Source organism: Notothenia rossii (genome assembly GCF_949606895.1).
Source record: "Notothenia rossii genome assembly, chromosome: 8".
Taxonomy (NCBI): domain Eukaryota; kingdom Metazoa; phylum Chordata; class Actinopteri; order Perciformes; family Nototheniidae; genus Notothenia; species Notothenia rossii.
Genome location: NC_136906.1, coordinates 69,123,472 through 69,144,178, shown reverse-complemented (window position 1 = coordinate 69,144,178; position 20,707 = coordinate 69,123,472). Strand labels below are relative to the sequence as shown.

Below are 20,707 nucleotides of genomic sequence, written 5' to 3'. Positions count from 1 at the left end.
TACATTTGCACACATCTTGTGTCCATATCTTTCTGTTTTGGTGGTCATGCCACAGCCGTGCACGTGCATGCATGCGCGAGTCATGGTGAGATATCTGGATTAAGAGGTTGCTTTTTCTTTGCACAGCATGAAAGAAAGGCGAAATGAATGGGCTGTGATTTTAGTATTTTGGATGTTGTAAAAATTGAAATGGCCCTTGAGAGGAAAAGGGTTCCCCACCCCTGTCCTAGAGACTCGGGGAGGGGACCGTTGTGTTTCCATTACAGTTTAGTAGCTGGGGCAGTAACTATATTAACGCAGTGTAGCGGAGCCGTGATGTCATCTTCAATGCGAACCACAGAAAACCAACATCAGCCGTTAGCTGTTAGCTGTTAGCACTCAGAGCTCACAGCTCCTCATATCTGTTCAGAAACTAGACACAAGTGAAACAAGTACAAACCACAGACTGTCTGTGTCATGGAGAATACAGTCGCTGGTTTATTTATGTCTGTAGGCCGTTGTTGTGAGTGTGGACGGTCGGAGCATATACTGCGTTAGCTTAGCCAAGCTCCATTCAGAAAACACGCATTTTAAAAAGGTGTTTCTCCTGCCGTCTGTCTGCAGACTTGTCAAAGCATTAATTCATGGTTTGTACTAACCGGTATCAGTATGTTGTTACTTTGGCATCATTTAGAAACGTGTATTACAATTAAATCACGGTCAAATATGTTCATCTTGTTGTAGTTGTAGTCCCCTTGCCAGCGATTCTCTCTCTAGTTTAGCATACTCAGCCCGACTCAGCCTGGTTGTTGGCCCGGAAAGAACCTCGATTTTGTGTTACGACTGACTATACGGGTAAGAACTCAGATGCACAACTCTCACAGGATTTAACAAAAAAAGGTTTTATTCAAACCAAAGTTCATCGATCAAGGTACAAAAAACAAAGTCACTCTTAGAGAAGAAAAAAGCACAGGGAGCAAGGCTCAACTGTGCTGGTATAACATAAACAAAGTCACTCTTAAAGAGGAAAAAACACGATTCAGAGTCTCCCAGAAAGTTTGTTGGATGGCTACACCATGTACCAATCATTGTTTCTTAGTATCTGGGAGCGAGATTGATACTCTGATGGTTTTTAGTTGTTGTAGTACTGGTGCATTCTTCACAATTATTTTCTTCATTAGCATTTTGACTTAATAGTTACATTTGAACCGTTTTTTGGTACAAAATAGACTTTTTATTTATTTAATTATTGTATTTATTGACAAATTATTGTAAAAACGTAATTAATAGATCAATATATATTTTTGTCTAAGTCATGTCAACCTAAATGTTATCAACTGTTTCTTCCAAAATGGCTCTGAAAGGAAGTGTAATCATTAACCGGGTTCCCTTTTTGTTTTTAGAAACAACAAATACAATAAAATAAAAGCCCGGTCATATTAAAGTTCTTAGACTAAATAAATATTCATTAAATATAAAGATTATATGATTACACACATTTACGCACTTACACACTTTGTCAGGTTAAGGACCCCACCAGTGCAAATTCACACACCGCAATACCGTGTGTGACCACAAGAGTACACACAAAAGTCTTGAAAGTCGACCTCCAGGGGACAATTTTTTTCTCTCCAAAAAAACACCACCAGGCATATCAGGAAGCTGTTTTCTATTGAATGCAATGCTCGTGCCCGTGGGGACCAGGATTCGGTCCCCACGGCGTGAGTGATATGTCAGGTCATGGACCCCAGCGGGATGGCAAAACAAACACACACACACACACACCCACACACCCACACACACACACACACACACACACACACACACACACACACACACACACAACAAAAACAAAAAACATACATAACAAAATGGTAACTAGATAATAACAATAACGAAATAAGTGATTCAAATAAACAATGGTAAACAGCAATATTAATTATAATACGAAATAGTAATAACGAATAACTAAGCATTTGGAGGGTCAAAATGTGACGTTCTTTTCAGGACACACACACAGCCGAGGGATTCGCGACTATATGGAGCATAGGTGGCATATCTCAATGCAAATCACTCCGAATAGAGTAACAGTGACTGGGGGTTTATTCATAACAGAAATGAATAAATAAATAATCACAGTAGTGTGATGGGAAAGCATAAGACTGTACCTCGACATGTATAGTATGAAAAAAACAAAAAAAACAGCAAAGAGTGTCAAAAAGTCCTTCTCCACAGCTTTATAAGACTTATTAGCTTGTTATGGAGTGGTGTATGAAGTGCAACGGCGCTCATAAAACATAGATCAAACCTGCTATTAAAGTTGGCCATCACTGCTCCTCTCTAGTCAAAGACTCCGCCGCGTTACCCTGCAGTGTTTTCAGGAAAGATGTAGCGTCCTCCACCGATGCGAAATGCTTTTTCCCCCCGTCCTTGGTTGTGATCCGTAACCTCGCTGGATACAGGAGTGATGGTCTCAAGCCGCGTTGATAAAGTGCCGACATCACCTCCCGGTACGCCGCGCGTTGCTCCACGATCTCTGGGCAGTAGTCTTCAAAGATAGCCACGGGCTTCCCCTGGAAAAACAGCTTTCCCCGCCGCTTCCGGGCCTCCTGAACGATCAGCTCTTTCGTCCTGAAATGATGGATGCGGGCTATTACCGCTCTTGATCTTGACCCGGGACCTTGCTTGGCCGTCAGGGCTCTGTGTGCTCGGTCCAGCTCCGGAGCTGTAGTGAGGACTTGGTCACCCAGAAGCTCCACCAGCAGTCTCAAAAAAAAGTCTGTGGGACGTGCACCCTCAATCGACTCCGGTAAGCCAGTTATCCTTATGTTATTGCGACGGCTGCGTGACTCAAGGTCTATAGCTTTAGCCTTTAGCTTGTTGTAGCTTCCTTCCATTGCTGCACACTTAGCCTCCAACTCTTCCATTTTGTCGCTGAGCTGATTCGCGTTAGCCTCGAGGGAGGTCAGGCGGTTACCGTGGTCTGTGACTGTCTCCTGGACAAAGTCTAATTTCGCTTCCAGAGAAGTCATAGCCGACTTAAATTCCTTGGAAAGTGCGTCTCGGTGCTCCTCCAGTAGCTTAACCAAGGACGCCATGCTAGCTACGGCAGTAGCCGGTGCCTCGTCTTTCTTCTCCTTTTTGCTTGCTTTCGAAGCCATTTAGCCGTTTCAACGGAAAGTTGATCGTTATGCGTAAAATAAATAAAACAATTAAACAAAAATCCCCGCGTTGTTTACAGGTAAGAGGTTTAAAAGTTAGTTGTGTGTTAAAAGTAGTGGGAGCTGGAGAAACACGCGTCTACTCCATTCCTCGTTGCCGGAAGTTCCCAAAATAGCGTATCTTCAATACAAACAACAACACAGAGCAGTTGATGGCCCACTACACCAGTAAGTAAATATTGATTGACCCAACTGCCTATTGCAGCTTTGCTTTCATATAATACTTTTAGTCGCTACAGATATGGTACACTTTTAAAGATACCATTAAACTCTTTCAAGCAGTCAAAAACAGCTTGGCTTTTATTTTTTCTGTGTATGCAAGTTCAATGTATGCTTGGGAAAAGAAACAACTACACATGTGAGGAAATATATAAGAGGTCTATGATTCTGTCAAGCAGTCATGTACAACCTCATATTTATTTTGTACAAGTAAAATACAAATATCATGTTATAAGCCAATTTGTAACCATTGCTACATAATAGTACTACATAACATTTTATTTTTCTCCAAATATATTTATAATCTGTATACTTTTTTTTCATTCGGAAGTATCGATATAAAGCTTATCGACAGTTTGTACGTTGGTGCTGGGGTGTACTCGGCCCAAAAATCAGAGTCCCGCTGCCTGCATATGCTGTAACCGAGATACGGAAGACTTACCCTGAACCGGGAGGCCGCTATCAGGGATTTCAATGGCCAAATCTGTAATTTGACATAAGTCATGCAGCTGAACTGGTTAAAATGGTTTCGCGTGATGTAAATAATTTACAAAGTACATCATTTACAATATTATTTTTCCAAAGAAACATGTAAATATAACAACATTTTCCAAATTACAAGTTTGTAAGATTGTATTAATTTACTGTTTGATAAATAAAAAAGGGTTCTTTTGTTAATTTTTCACTTGTAACATTTGATCTTTATTGCAGTGTACATTAGTCTATTTTGGTATATGTGCGAGCCCACAAATAATTAAAAGTGGTAAAAATAATAAAGATATTCAGACGTAATTCATTTTTGGCCTTACTTATTTCACTTCAACTTTTATATATTTCAGTCACTAGGCAAGTTCACTGTACTCTGGTGACATTTAGCTCAAGCTGGCATAACACCTGTAGTAACTTAATTCTGACCCGAGTTTTGTGCACAATCTTCCAGAACCCATGATCAATGTTTATAGCAATCAGGAAACATTCACAGCTCACAACTACACATCGCTTCCCCATCATGAATTGTTAGATAAAAAAAGTTTAGCGAGGTCCGGTTACACATATGTTGAGCGAAAATAGCGGAAGGATACAAAACAAACAATCCAGACGAGGCTGGTGTTTGCCACGTGTGACGTCACACAGCTGGGTTAATGGCTGGCAAGCTTTTCGCTACCGGAGCGGAATAACACGGGAAAGTGGCACACATTTCATGTTATTTGGGGGGTATTTATGGAAAGAATCATTGATGTTGATATGTCAAATGAAACAGTGGAAAGTGATGAAGCGATTTATTAACACAGAATAACGTTTATTTTGGACATTTCATGGACTTTAAGTAATACAAGACAGAATGATATGATGATCTCCGCGCTACGGGTGCTCCGTGCATGCATGCAGACATGTAATATCCAAGGATTAGAGACTGTTGGATGCTGCTGTTTTGAGCATTGCAATATATTTATTTTCATTATGCTATTTACGATTATTTTTAGGCTAAGCAAAGATTTTTTGTCAGTTTGTATAGGTGTTGCTATCTCCTTTTCTTTTTTTGCGTGGTTCTACAATCAGAGTTACAAGGGTATGTAAATGCAATTATTTAATTGATATGTGGACACCAGCGTTTCCGCCAGGGGGCCGTCTTGACGTCATTTGACGTCCTTATTCAGCTTGGGACGCCCTGAACGCGAGCCGAGGGCGTCCAAAAAATATTAATAATTTGAGAGAAGATCGAGAGTTTTTATCGCTTGAAATGACGAAAAGGAAAAAGGACAAGGACATCCCTCTGTTGGAGGGGCAAAGGAGTCTGGTGGGATTATTTTCGGAGTATTGAAGATCGTTTCCCAGACATCGAAGATGCCTGCTGCAGGACAACACGGAACGTGCGCGATTTGGACGCGATGAGCGGGGGGGGTTTTAGTGGAGCACGCTCGTGAGCTGCGAGCACCAGAGCCTCGCAGCGGCGAAACTGAGGCTCCGTGGTAAACTGTGGTAACTTGAAGAGCCGTTTGGGAGTCGAAACAGCCGGCGCTTTAAGAGAGCCGAACCAAATGATCCGGCTCACCAACGTAAGAAGACAGTAGGCCTATCTATAAAGGGACGGCTCAAGTCAAAATTCAAAACAACCCCCCCCCCCGGCTCTCGGGGTGGACGACCTCTCAGCCCTGGTCTGGCGGAAACACTGGTGTACACATTCTGTGCTGCCAGATTCAAAGTGTGAGCAAAGCAGCCCAGCTTCACAAATCGGAGTCTGTGTATTAGGGCTGTGCGATTATGGCAAAAATCATAATCACGATTATTGGGGTCAATAATTGATATCACGATTATTTTGACGATTATTCATTGAGCATTTATTGAACTTTAAAACAAATAATATTTTACCAATAAACAAGATCAACAAATATGTTGGAGCGCACTTCCAAAACCATACTAAACATATATTAATATGATAAATAAAAATAAATTAGTCCAAAAATAAATTAAATCAAATATGTTGCAGTGCACTGTCACAACCTACTGAAAACTCCTTAACATACAGCCAACTTTTTGGTAAAACATATTCAACATATTCCACTCAGTTAAATGTTGAAGGCTGGCCAACCGTCATGTTCCAGAAGTAACAGGAAATAAATGTTGAACTACAATTTAAGACTAAATAAAAAAATGTTGGCCACCATGGCAAATGCTGGTAGGGCTGCTCATGTCATCTCTTAAAGACTTTTTGCAAGAAACACCAGCCGTTTACATGGTCTGGTTTCAGAGATGAGCGCAGGCAGGTGACAATATTGCCACCTGTACTGAAGACACTCTCTGAAGAGGAACTTGTGGCAGTGCCACATATGACTCAGGAAAAAAAGAAAAGACTCTGAACCCTTTCTTTGCCATTATTTATGAATAGTGTTGCTACAAGAGTAGAAAATGAGGCTTACTAATAAGACAAGTCAGATCTGAAGCTATACAGGAATCTGCTGCCAAAGTGCAATAAAAAAAAAAGACAAAATTAATCGAATCAAACTCTTTTTTTGTTGCATTGTATTAGAGTGTAAAAAGAAATGCCTTTTTAAAATAGGATGCAAGCAACACTAGTTTCTTAACCTGAATTGATAATAGACTAATCAATTTAAACAGGTCTTAATGTTTGCATTCTTATACGCCACATCTCTCTCAACTTCCCCACGGCATTTGTCATATAGCGCAGGCAGCGCAGACCTGCTGAAATAATACCGAGACGGCATCGCGTAACGCTTGTCCAACGTGTTGACAAGTTGCTTAAAGCCCTGGTTGCTAACAGTGCTAACTGGGCACATATCTTTAGCGATGTGAAATGTAATGGAACCTGTAATATCTCTGCGAGCTCGTCGCGTAGGCCGTTGCTCTGTACGATGCGTCCTGACTGTGCTGATGTGGTGGATGAAGTCGAGCGGGCATCTGCTTTTTGGTCGAGGCGAAAGCGCACCAAGCAAAATAATCGTATTTTGTCAATTATGCTGTTTTCCTAATCGTCGCAAGCCGTAATCGCGATTAAAATACGATTAATTGCACAGCCCTACTGTCTATGGCTACATCCATATTTGCAGCATTGTCAACTGTGACTGCCACTATTTTGTCAAAAATGCCAAAATCTGTCAAGACATCTGCAATCTCCTCTGCTATGACAATTCCTGTCTGGGCTTTGTAGACAGCCTTGGTTTGGAGCACTTTTTGCCTCATTTTGCCCTCCACTAAATAGCGTGCTGTGAAAGTAAGGTAGTGGTCTTTTGAAATACTATTCAAGCCGTCAAATGTGAGGGCAACATAGCTAACTTCACTAAGCTCAGTAATTATATTTGACTTTTCAATCTCATACCAAGATGGTATTGACTGATTTGTCAGATAATCTCTGGTAGGGGGGTGTAGTTGGGGTTAAGAGTAAAAAGCATGTCCCTGTAAACACAACAACAAAAATGACATTGTTATTGTGGGTGAGGTCTGGGCAGCTAGAACATTTGTATATAATTGTCTTTGCGTACCGAAATGTAGGTGCTTCTACTTCTGAGAAGGGATGCAGCCTTTTCACCACAAAAGCGGTGACTTTTCTGTGGCACTCCTCACGTTTCTCTACTGTCATCTTTCCCTTTGCTGCTAAGGTGAATGGGTTTACACGGGCTGGGACGGGCTGGTTAGCTTGAGCCGTTGTAGCCGCGCAACTACGCGACCGTAAACTTTCATCTACAAAAATATAGAATATCCACACATTTTACACACAGCCTCTCAAACAAAACAACCATCCTTTAGTTTTGAGTGATGTTAACTTAGTTAACATACCTGATTGCGAGGGCTCCGCTGAGGGAGCGCTCGGTGTTGGTTGAGCCGGGACGACAGCGGAAGACGACGGTGGTTGTGAGGCGGACGGAGACTGGCGAAACAGGTTGAAAACGGTACACTCCTTGATCTGTATACCGTGAAGGCGAAGGCGTTTCTTCATATTGGTCGTGGTCCCTCCTTTGCAGGAAATAAGTTTGGAACAGGTGTTGCACTCTGCCAACCCATTGTCTTTCCTAACAAAGTGAATCCACACTTTAGAGCGTGTACCGCCATTCATGATCGGTGGTCCCAGGTTACGCTGTAGAAGTGTAGGTACAACGCTACATTTCGCGCCCCGCCCCAGTCATACAGTAGCTCCAAATCGGAACCGGTTCTCGGTACCCAACCCTACTCTCTACATCAGGGGTCTGGACCCCCGAGTGGGGGTCGCGAGATGATTACAAAATAAAAATGGAAAATTAAAAAAAATAAAATTTACAAAATAAAATTAAAATTAAAAATATATATATTATTAATAATAACGTTTGCATAGACATTTTCAGGGGGGGACTAGTCATCTGTATAATTTCCCCGCAACGAGGCGAGCACCCGTCTCCCCCCCCGTCGACAGGGGGGTCGCCAGTCTCTGGCACTGTTATTTTGGGGGTCGCGGGCTGAAAAGTTTGGGAACCCCAGCTCTACATCACTGTCAATGGTTAATCTACCCTCACCTGACCGGGATGGAGAGTCCCTCATTCCCTTCAACAACTTAGTCCCTGCCGTGCTGGGTGTTGTTGCATACTGCATCAGGGGGTAGTCTGGTGGAGGGAGGACTGCGGGCTGGTGTGGGGCTGGAGGCAAGTCGGCAGAGGAAACCGAAGTGGTTTTTGATAGCATCGCCGGCTGATTTGTCGCACGCAGGTTGAGGAGGTGCTCTTGAGCCCGGATAAAGTCCCGCACTTGATGTTTATTTTTGGCAGAGGAAAGCCAGCTTTGCACAGGATCGGGTCGTCCACCAAAAGCCGGTGCTGGATCCTCTCGTACGCCTTTAAGATGGTGGTCTTCTCGGGGTTCGTGCGCGAACCCTGCGGCGACTTCAGCCACAGCAGTTTGACCAGCGTGTACATTAGCCTATTGTTCTGCGCGTCACTTACAAAAGCGGGCGGGTTGACACTGGAGGTTTCGTCTGTGACGAGTGTGATGTGGGGCAGGATGGCATCCAGCACATTGTCTCCCTCGCAATGCGACTCCCCGTCGCTCTGGTACGCCTCGTCTGCCTCTGGATCTGGAGTTGGCTGCCCAGGCTGAACAACCTCCTCGTCTGGACCGGGGCCATCGTGGATGATGTCCTCCAGTTTAAAGGGGCCAGATTCTGATTCACCAGTGCTCTGGCTGAAGAGGTACTCCAACCCCAGCAGCTCGTGGGAATCCACCTCAGCGGGGGCCCGGAAATTCTCCTCTACATTCTCTCCAAACAGATGCTGACAGCGGGTGTTGAGGCGGTGGAAGAGAGGCGCCGAGTATGTCCTGTGACGCCGTCCCTTGCCACCAAACACTGCGTCGGAGCTCCTGTCGAAGTTCCAGTGTTAGTTTACAAGAGGTAATAGAGACCCTAACATTGCTTTATATCAGATAGATACTTTAACTATCCCAAATTGGGAAATTCTTATTTTAGCACTGTGTTCAGGCATTGCAACGGTGGAATAAAGTATTGACACAATTACATTTGAATAAAAGAAACGGCAAGTAATATAGGCCATAAACGTGCAGTATAAAACACATCAACAGTAGAGAAGACATATGTCACAAATAATACACGTTTATACTTGTACTTTTTTTTTACAGAAGAAGACAAGTACAAAACGTACCTGTTAACCCAAGTCTTCGCTAGCTACGATCATGGGCCACACACACACACACACACACACACACACACACACACACACACACACACACACACACACACAGACGTGTTTATAGGAGATATCAGGACTTGTGAAAAAAACGTGACAAATTGGGACATGCCTTTCCAAAGATCCTAGGGACCTGGGAATAAAAGCATTTCATATCCATGCTTCTTAGAAGACATCCATCTGTTGAGATTTTGTCTAATGCTATATTTTGCGGAGACCTGATTTTAATACTACTTCTGAGGACATTTAGAGGTTTATGTGACTTGTGAGCCCCTTAGCAACAAACACTGATATTTCATGTTTATATGAATTGTGACCCCATAGATACACACTACATTTTCCAGTTTAAGGGACTTATGAAGACCCAGTAATACACAAAATAGAGTCTGTATTTGTAACTTTGCCTTTATTACTTATGTTTGAAATATCTGCATAAGAAGCATCGGTGTACATTAAAAAACTAAAATGTCAACATTAAATAATTACTCATGTTCGCCAGTCAGGTAACCTCTGACACGAAAAGTCTATTAATATGAACTTGTTGATACAACATATTAAAACTGGGCAGTCCAGAAACATAAAAAAGTTAAGTTAAAATGGTATATAGCATTTAATTGTGGTCAGTTTACTCTTAAAGTCTTAATATTTTTCTAGCTACAAATTCTCTAATAAATGTTTATGTGAAAAAAAGGATGAAACACTTTATTTTTTTCTACATTTAATGAATTGCTGGCAAAATATATAAATTGAAGTATAAACCAGAATAGGAGAAAATATGAAAATAACAGAGGGTGCCCTCATGACTATTCCTTTACCGGACAATAAGGATATTATACTTGATTCATGTTGCATAGAGATGGAACCATGGTGACAGGCGCTGCCTTTGATTAAAGAATTCTTAGTCAACTAAAACTCACAGGATTATGTCAACTATCCAAAATGTAGTGCTTTTTAAGTACAAAAGATGTCTGTGAGAATTATTGTTGCCAGAGTTGGGTTCACAATTTCCGTGCTATGATAAAGACTTGTGGCAACAATTTAAAAACATTGTTTGTTGACTTTGAACCTAACAACCAATTATTTGGTCATATAAATTGTAAAACAACCTTTTTTTACACCCAGAATAGACCACCCACAACCCAGACACTTTACCCCCTATCCTCCATTGTGTGATGCAGTGAAGTAGATATGGTTTGAAAGGAATGAGCAACTTTCTCTTTAGTGTCTTTCTTGTAAAAAGAACAGAATTCACTTTTTATTCAAACTTCCAGCTTACATGAATCATGACAAGTGTACACTATGTTTAGTAAACCAGTTTAAATAAAGTATTATATTTAACATAGTTCACCAAAGTTACCATAAATGAGGCATGTTACATGTAGCCCCAACTCCAATTTATTTTTTAATAGTTGAAAGACCACATTAAACAACTTGTGGGCAAGAACAAAGCAATGGTGTAAACTTGGGAAATAATTATGGATGTAACAATCTCTTGAAGTACTAGTTATATTGCTTGTTGAGACAGAACATAGTATTAACATATAATCTCAAACCTTCTAGTGGTTGAAAGTGACGACGAGAGGGAGGTTATAAAACACATTAAAATCCCTCATGGATACATGTCAACAGATTAACATTTGGCAGCTACAGTCAATTTATGTGACATGCTTGTACAAGAACAAAACAAATTAAATCATTCAAGGAAACAAGATAATATCAAAACCAAGCCAAGTTCACACATTAACACAAGAGGTCTGAGGTTAGGCTGATTATAAAATCCCTACCAATAAAACTGCAGGGAAGGAAGAAACAAATCTTATTTAAAAAAAAAAAAAAAAATTGTACCTCAGAGCAAGTTGGCATGTTATAGTCCTATGCATTCATCTTCCTTTTTAATGCGATGATTCTGTTGTGAATGTAATATTTTATGGCCACCCAGTCCCTGTCTTTCAAAACTACTGGCTCTGCCTTGAGACAGGAGTCACAGTCCTTTTTACCTGGTACTCTGCAGCTTGTTATGAAAGAAAACAAATGCCGCTCAACAGCCTGCACTTCGTCACCTGTCCACTTGCTTCTCATCTTCCCAGCTGTCATAAATGGAAACAAAACACAATGTATTTGAAAAATTGCTCTGTTAAAGTGAAAAATGGGAGATATGATAGAAAAGATTATAGTTTGTAGTTAAATGATAGCATCATCAAATGTGTGTGAATGATGGCCTCTGCCATCAGTGTATGAATTTGCATGTGAATGGTAAAAATGTTGGCATGAATTTGCGTGTGAATGGGTAAATGTTGGCATGTACTGTAAAGCGCATTAGTTGTACAAAAAACTAGAAATGTCCTTTTTGAAATCCATTTAAGATCAATACATTTTTGTAGTAGAGTAATGTAAATACAACGTGCTTATTACCTTGCTTTCCATTGGAGCACTTTGAGGAAGCTTTGTTTGAAGCCAAGTGAAGTGTTGTGTTCTTCTGGGAATCTAAAAGGATACATTAGAATATAATGCATGATAAAAGCACAGAGTCACATACTGCCATTCCTTCGAAAACAAGACTTAATAATTGTTTTCACCATAAGTATATTTACTTCAAATATTGTGTTGTTTGGGTTCCTTTTATATTTTACCATGTCTTGGTTGATTGTTGCTGATGTTTATGTTGTCTAAGAAGGTTGAGGCAGAAGTGCCCTCCATGTTGTCCAGGGTGGTTGCGTCAGGTGTGTTCCTTCCAAGTCTATGATCCCCATAAGTCTCAGATCTTGAGCCTTTGAAATGAAAATAAAATAGAAGCGTTATGACGTGTTTGCTTGTATTATCTATTGCAAACATCTCAATGTCATGCAATTCTACATTAGAAATTAATCAGATTTTTGGATGTAAACATTATCTGACTGATTAATTAATGTAGAATAACTCTTCACAATGTGATTGTTTGAAATGAGATGGATCACTTCCAGTATCCCCAAATAAATCAGCATCTGATATTTATAATTAAACACAACATACCAGTGCCCTACGGAAGGATAAGTGCTCAAGGAAAAAAATCCATCCCATTGCCCTTTCACTCCTTCTGCCATATTAATAAACTACACAACCCTTGACATGGCCCCTACAATCAATGTAAAGGTAGGTAGGACATCTACCGATAGCATATCACTAGGGTTATCAATTGGGCACCTTTCTTCACTGGTGTTTCATCATCAGGCCCATGACACCTCGGGAAGGCTCAACAGTTAGCTCCGGTTCACAGAACCACAACCCTCCATATTAGCCTTCCACACACACATAGAACTTCCTTGTGCTAGAGTTTCCTTATCTTGTCCTAATATCAGGAGGAAGGTGTATCCCTCTATTATTTTCTCTATATGAGTGAATGTGCTAAATATTATTTGCTATATTACATATTGCTTTAAAACTTTAAGGTTACCTCCTTTACTTGGCTGAACATTCCTTTAACAAAGTGAAATGGATCCCTATACAAGGCTGCTATCAATGATTCAAAATCATTCAGCACTGTACTCATGGATATTGTCTTCCATCTTCTGTAATTTATTTACCGCTGTAACGCCTTACAGCGCATCTAACAATTTTATCGGGTTTCCTATTAACTGTGTCCTTTTTCATTACTTAATTATATTACAACATACTGTTTGAGTCAGGATACCTATTTTTTGATGTATGTCAGCAATGGATTCTTCACCAGTTTCATCATCACTCGTGCTTACTTCATCTGGTAGGGTAAAACAAAAAGGGTTTTAGTATGGGACTGAGAACATTAGAGATTATTTAAGATCCAGCAAGAACTTTGGTTGTTGATGTTACCTTCAGGATTGATCTCTATGTCATCCAGCCCTTTCCCCTGCAGGTCAGACAGTCTTCCTTTTTCCATTGCTATCAGTAACTTGCTGACTTTTGCAAGTTGCAGGGTACTTTCTGGAAGACGGTAGAATTCTCTGTGGACACGAATGTCATGTCCTAGAAAGGTAGCAAGTTGATCCATTTCGTTTTCCTTGAGGTTAAGTACTGTGGACAAAGTGGCGACTTGTTTCCGCAATCTTGTTGAGGTGAGTGCCTCTGGGTTTTTCGCACCAGATTGGTTTGCATACTTGCGAAAGCAGTCAGAGCCTCTGTAATGGGAAAGACCACCTGGGCGTGCAAACAAGTATACATTGTCTGTGTAGATTTGACACTCATTTCTCTTTTCCACAAGTAAGTTCATTGCAGCAATCATTTCAGGTGTGAGAAGCACAGGCACCATCCTTGACCTTTTACCCCGAATCTCAACCCTGTCAAAGTACTTTGTAAGAGTCTTTTCAAACTCGGTTAGGCCCATCATAATGTCAGGATTCAACTCCGTACGATTCCTGGATGTGAATGTCTGGAGCTCCATTTTTGATACTTCCCCCTGTCTTTTTCTGTTAAAGAGCACTATCTGTGTCAAAGTAACTTGAGCAAGATTTCCAAAGCTTTGGCTATTCGGTTCTTCCGCAAGGTCCTTCATGCACTTAGCACGCTCAGTAGATAGTAACTTGTGCAGCAGACACACATCGCTTGTAAAGGGCAACACTTGTGGTTTATTCCATTTGGCCTGTTGAAGTGTACCTAATGCAGCACCTGAAATGGACTCTGTCCATCTTTTCTCGTAAAGAATGGCAAATTGCTTGGCAGACTCCGCAACAGCATGGCGATTTGCAATGATAGCATTGCATTGCACAATGCCTGCAAGTCTGGCCAAACTGTGCCCCAATTTAAGAGCCAAGGATGGAATTTGATATGAGTTGCTTACCAACTCATAACCAGCAACCTCTCTAACAGCTCGTATCATGTGGGGAAAGTTACTGGGCATAACAAGATCTTCGGCTCTTTTCAAAGGACTTATTGCTCTTGCTGTTATTAAAAGTCTTGCCATCTCTCTAATTTGTTGGCGAATGTAATCATTTCTTTTCTCGTGTGGTTTCCTTGCATTGTAAAGGGACTCACCGAGACTAAGGATGTCCCTTTCGCTCCTTACAACCGAGGAAATGTCATCCTGGTTCATTTCACAGGCAATCTTCCAAACTGCTTCCTGAACTGAATCAGGTTTTGGTAGATCAAGGTGGATCCGTTTTTGCCCACCTTGAGGCTCTCCCTCATAAGGCTTCTGAGGGCAGTTTTTAACATGTCTCCATATGCAATCTCTTGCATAGAGTCCCTGACAAAACTTGCAGTGACGGTAGTCATCAGATCTTTTCTCTTTAGAAGGTCTTCGACAAGCAACCATTTCTCCAGCACCACAGCTTGCAACGGTAGCATTATGGTCAAAGTTTCCCCTCTTCTTAAGGGAGCGCAACATCTGTCTTCTTTCACGGGATCTTTTATTAAAACCGAAAGCCTTTGAAACATCAGGCTGTTCACTGTGGGCGGATTCGAGGTGTCTTGCCAATTTAGAAATGGCCTTTTTACAATACAGACAATATTGTTTCTTGTTGTACTTTTGTTTTGTAGTGTTTGGTAATGCTGTGACATTTATGGAGCTCTTCTTGGGAGATGTATTTTCCGAAAAATGTGAACTACTACTTGTCACTGTGCTAGAATAACCGCCACTCATCCTTGAAGAACTTGGTTTCACTGAACATGTGGTACTATCCCCACTTTGTCCTGTACTGATCCCCAATGACTTTTTCACTTTGTGGGTAGGATGATTTTCTTTGATTTTGAGTCCCTTAATAGAAGAAATTGAGTCTGAGGAATTCCAACTTGACTCTGGAACAAAGTCGGCATCATCGTAGTCTGTAGCATCTGAAGATTCATCCATAAATTCATCAATGTCATTAGACATCTAGAGGAAAAAAAAACAAATATTCTGATTCAGTCAATAAATAAAACATTTATTTATAGCTAGGTTATAATTCTCCTTTGGCTATCTTTAAATTGTGCATAACAAAGGTTTTGCAAATGTGAAAAAATGTGAATTTGAAAATAAATGACGAGCAAGATTTTAATTCCTTAATAGAATTTTTGTTTTTTAATTGTATTTATAGATGTCTATTTGTATGTATTACCTGGTCACTTAAACTATCAGGATTTCCATCATGAAATCGACCCTCATCAACATTCATTCTGCATCTCAGACTCAAAGTCCGTTGTCTCTCTCTCTCAGTTACCTTTTTTTCAGCCTCATCATATCGATCATCACACTGACCATGAAATCACAAATGTAAAAGAGGTCGTCCTCACTGTTGGAACAATTATTCAGTCCAGCAAATTAATTTATATTGTTTATGGATGAATTGTGGTTTTGAGTGTATGTGCTTGGTGGCAGCTTGGTAGTATAAAAATCTCTAACAACCGTTATCTCTGTAAGCATCAAAACACAAATTTAAAAAAAGTAAATATAGATTTATGACAAAATAAAGCTTAAATAGAAGTTAGTGCCTTGCTAAAGGGCAGGTCAAGCAGAAATAGACATCTTGACTTCTTAAATGTGTTTCTCTATAGATTGTGTCTATTCATATTATGGATATTGGATATAATCCTGTTGTGAGTACATGAAATGTACCTGCTGTCTCAGCCCTCTTTGGCTGCTGCGAGCGTCTCTTGGTGGAGGTCAGGTCGGCTTCTTCTACAAGGAGAGAAGAAATCACCTTAGCATTAGCTTTGAATCATCATGCTAACAGATATCAAAGTGTCCCAGCAATAAACTGAAGTGATGTTCATACCTTCTGAATCCTCCATTAGTTCAGCCGTAGCCGTAGTGTTGGACCGCTTTGCTTTAGAGGGCCCTTTAAGAAAAGAACAGGAGGAGAAATATAACATATAATTATACTGTATATTATATTATAACATTATATTTTATATTATCTATGTGACAGTGTGGAGGAAGCACTTCATACACCACATTATGGCCCAATCCCAAATCACCCCCTCGACCCTACCCCTCCGTGACGGAGTGACACTGTAGCCACACTAGCAGCTCAACGAGGCTCCCTCCATTAAGGGTTAAGGGTATAAATACAGCAGCAAGCTTTGGGACGGCCTCCCCTCTCTCCGGCAGAAACAGGAAATGCCGTAACTGTATGTAACAACGGTTTCAAATCAGAATCTCTTTGACAAAAAGTTTAAATTAATAACTCAAATAAAACTCCAAACATCTTTCATTGTGTTACTTTTTTGTAAAGTTATTTTAGTTTTAAACCTGATGTTTATAAGCTTCTTAGTTTTTGCAACAGTCTGTTAATATACACAACTTTATAATAAAATGCACACATTTACCTTTTTCTAGACTAAACACAGGTATGATCCTAAGTTAAAACATATGAGGTTATCATGAGGTTGTTAACATCGCAGTTTATCAGTGGATGTTTGCTGGAACTACTTGTTAACAGCGTGTTTCCTGACGGACACACACAGCGTGACTCCGGTTAGGTAGAGACCGGTCTCAAGTCAGCACCGCTGCAGACTCGCTGTTTGAGGGCTTGATAGCCCACTCCCCCTCCACACCACTCCACACTCGTTTCTTTGGAACAGCCCTCAATATGGCGGACCCTCCGCGTGAACGCGCAAACGGAGGGGGAGTGTGTAGGGGGTGATTTGCGATTGGGCCTAAATCTCCCGTCTTTTATTTTAGTCTTTATAATGTAAAGGAAATGTGCTTGTTCATTTTCAAAACAGTAGATTGTTTTCCTTGAAAAGAAAATGTGTTGTTCTGCTTTTGTTCAAAATATAAATGTATATATGTACAGATGCTTGTTATATTTTTTAAATGTTTTGGCATTACTATACTGGCCCTGCCAATTGAGCTATTTGAAATATAATCGCAATACAATTATTTAGTTTAATGTAACTGATGTGCACAGTTGCTAAACAAAAGCAGAAGGAAACAAAAATGAGAGAATGTACCTGGTGTCTTAGGGCTTTTCGGCTCATCTGAGCGTTTCTGCAGTGATGTCAGAACATCAGATTCTTCTGCAAGGAAAGAACAAATCAGCAGGAACTATGATTCATTATCTGACAGTTCCACTGTCAACAAAACAGGTAGAGGCTTAATCAGGATTCTTTTCAGGTATTTGGAGACAGTATGTCAGATGAATTTAGAAAGTACTCCGCAGATTAAACAATAATGTTAAAAATTCAGTCTTGAGGTGGTAAAAAAGTTCTCTTACCAGAGACCTGGACATCACTTTCACTATGTTGTGCCACCTGTTGAGCTCCTTCTTTTGAAGGAATGGCCACTGTTGAGAAAACAAATTATAATAACATTGTTAAGTTAATCACTTCACGCTGCCACAAACATCACTTTAGTTTGAATAGGAATCTCATTCTTTCACTTACTTTCTAAGTCTAAATCTATTTCATCGAGTGATTTTCCTCTGTAGACATCAGTTCCAAGTTCAACTGCCATGAGGAGTTTGCTCATCTTGGCGAGCTGAAGGGTGTTCTCCGTTAGCCGGTAATATTCGCGATGAACACGAATGTCATGTCCCATAAAGGTTGCCAATTGGTCCAACTCATTATTTTTTAAATTCATTATCTGACTCATTGTAGCCACGTGCTTCCTCAGGTGAGTTGATGTGAGTGTATCTGGGTTCCTTGCTCCACTGATAGCAGCATACTTTCTTAAACAGTCTGAACCTCGGATATAAGATTCAGAGTTCTGTCTTGCAAATAAATATCCATTGCTATCTAAAATGTCATTGTCTTCACTCCTTTGCTCAATGAGAAAGTCGAGTGATTTGGTCATGTCCTGAGTGAGAAGCACGGGTACTTTCCGCCCCCTTTTTCCTCTAATCACCAACCTGGTAAAGTCCTTACTCAAGTCTTGTTCCAATTTTGATAGGCACTTCATTACATCCTCATTTGGTTCCTCGTTTGTTCTGTTGTTGTAGATTTGCAAGGGTATTTTTGCTGCCTCACCTTGCCGCCGTCTATTAAAAAGAATTATTTGGGAAAGAAGGCACTCACTAAGAGTTTTGAATGCTTTAGGGTTCGGTCCTTCCAAAAGTTTGTCTTTTGCCTCTTTCTCTGTTGACTTCAAAGCTATGTTAAGCTTCATCACATCCTCTGTTAATGGGATCATGTCTTTTTTGTTCCATCTGGACTCTTCCAGGTTTGTTCGTGCGCTGCGTGAAACAAAATGGTCCCACTCAGAATCTATCAAGCCCAAGAAGCTTTTTACTCTGGCTGCAGCGGCCTCATCCTCAGCTTTCACATGCTGCCCAACCACAATGCAACATACTGCCTTTAATGAGTGTCCTAACTTCAAAGCAAGCGATGGTGTGACATACCTATATTTCGCCCGAGTGAAACCAGATGCTTTTTTTGCTGCCTGTACAGCCAAATTAAAGTTGGGTGGCACCAAGACATCTTGTAATATGTTGATATTGTTGTTAATGGACTTGGCAGCAAGCACAAATCGACCTAACTCCCTCATCTTCTGACTTACATGTCCATCTTTTGATGGATCACTTCCGTGTTTTTCAAGAAGTCTATCACCATACTCACAAATGAGTGCGTCATTTCTTACCTCAAGGGACACATTATCTATCATCATTTTGTTGACAATGTTTGAGCATCTTCCTGACATCTTTCCTCTGCATGGTAGAAGAGATGAAGCAGCAGATTGAACTCTATGTTTGGTATTGGTCTTAACCTCCAACTTTCCCATTGTTTCACGACAACGTTTCTCATGTTTCCATAGTTCTTTTTTTTATAGAATGCAAAACACAAATTGCATGGCAAATATTCATCTGCATGTGCAGGTTCTGATGGTCTTCTGTAAGTTACAATTTCCCCCTGTCCAGTTTCCAAAACATTAATGTTGTGGTGAAAATTGCCCTTCCTTCGAAGTCCCTCTAAAATTAGGCGACGTTTTTTGGATGATGGAGAATGACACTTGGCTATGGCAACTTCTTGTTCAGAGCTATGTTTCCGCAGTAGATGCCGGGCCATTTTACTCTGTGGCTTCTTGCAGTACACACAGAAATGTCTTTTGTCCCACTTTCTTTTTCCCTTAAGGCAGGTTTTAACTTTAACCTCCAACCTACATCCAACATCTTTATAACTTGCGCTTTCCTCTGTGTCAAGGTCTGTGTTACAAGTTTCATCCTCATTACTTACGTTTTTTGGTAATATTGTTGTGCAATCCTTTTGGAATGTATCACCCTTTTTTGGAAGAATTGATGACTTCAGACTACAGTCCTTATTGTCTGAGGAGTCATCATCAGAGGTCGACGGCACATCATCCCTCTCCTTCCTTCTTCCCTCGCTCTATTTCGCTCTTCCCTCCCTCTCTTTCGCTCTTCCCTCCCTCACCTTCCTTCTTCCCTCCCTCTCCTTCCTTCTTCTTCCCTCGCTCTCTTTTGCTCTTTCCTCGCTCTCTTTCGCTCTTTCCTCGCTCTCCTTTCTTCTTCTTCCCTCGCTCTCTTTCGCTCTTTCCTCGCTCTCCTTCCTTCCTCTTCCCTCGCTCTCTTTCGCTCTTTCCTCGCTCTCTTTCGCTCTTTCCTCGCTCTCTTTCGCTCTTCCCTCGCTCTCTTTCGCTCTTTCCTCGCTCTCCTTCCTTCCTCTTCCCTCGCTCTCTTTTGCTCTTTCCTCGCTCTCTTTCCTTATTCTTCCCTCGCTCTCTTTCGCTCTTTCCTCGCTCTCCTTCCTTCTTCTTCCCTCGCTCTCTTTCGTTCTTTCCTCACGTTTTCTTTTCCTTCCCTGGCGCTCCTTCATATTTACTTGCTCTGGAAAACCAAAGACAAACACAAATAAAACATGCACATTAGGTTCCATTTAAAAAAGGTATACTTATTCAAATGTAAAATGTGCTAAAACAATGCAAATGTAATCTACAGGCCATAGTGCCTGGCCCCTAATGATTTTGATTTGTGAGAATAGATCAATAATACTTGCGTAATAGTGTATTTGTTAATGTAATACATTTTTCTCAAATACAAATAAAGATTTGACCACTAACAAACGCATCTGCAATAGTGTTGCACGGTGTACCGATACTAGAAAGGTACCGCGATACCCTGCCGTTAAAAACGTTACGATTCCTCCGTTTCATTAGTATGGTACTTTAAGAATGACGGGGGGAAGTACTAAGAGCCGTGTGTGTTCAGCGCTCTGCTTCCACTC

At 40.8% G+C, this 20,707-nt stretch overlaps 2 protein-coding genes across 8 annotated transcripts in view; one reads left to right on the top strand and one right to left on the bottom strand.

Annotated features, from left to right (window-relative positions):
- The window catches only part of LOC307014503 (uncharacterized protein), a 147,448-nt gene that overhangs the window by 69,145 nt on the left and 57,596 nt on the right, over positions 1-20,707 (top strand). The window lies entirely within an intron of this gene.
- Positions 866-20,632, bottom strand: LOC307015595 (uncharacterized protein). 3 transcript variants are annotated; one of them, XM_079644293.1, is made up of 10 exons: positions 19,703-20,632; positions 17,918-18,510; positions 17,749-17,817; positions 17,486-17,551; positions 16,306-16,368; positions 16,146-16,208; positions 13,272-13,337; positions 12,235-12,372; positions 12,017-12,088; positions 866-11,691 (listed from the first exon to the last, which is right to left on the bottom strand). In XM_079644293.1, the coding sequence occupies exons 2-10, from the start codon at positions 18,429-18,431 to the stop codon at positions 11,477-11,479; spliced, it is 1,266 nt and encodes a 421-aa protein (XP_079500419.1). In that variant the 5' UTR covers positions 18,432-18,510; positions 19,703-20,632; the 3' UTR covers positions 866-11,476. The 3 variants fall into 3 exon arrangements, with proteins under 3 accessions (XP_079500419.1, XP_079500417.1, XP_079500418.1); XM_079644291.1 differs by lacking the exons at positions 16,146-16,208; positions 16,306-16,368; positions 17,486-17,551; ... (1 more) ...; positions 17,918-18,510; positions 19,703-20,632 and adding an exon at positions 13,430-15,771; XM_079644292.1 differs by lacking the exons at positions 16,146-16,208; positions 16,306-16,368; positions 17,486-17,551; ... (1 more) ...; positions 17,918-18,510; positions 19,703-20,632 and adding an exon at positions 13,430-15,771 and having other exon boundaries at positions 11,549-12,088.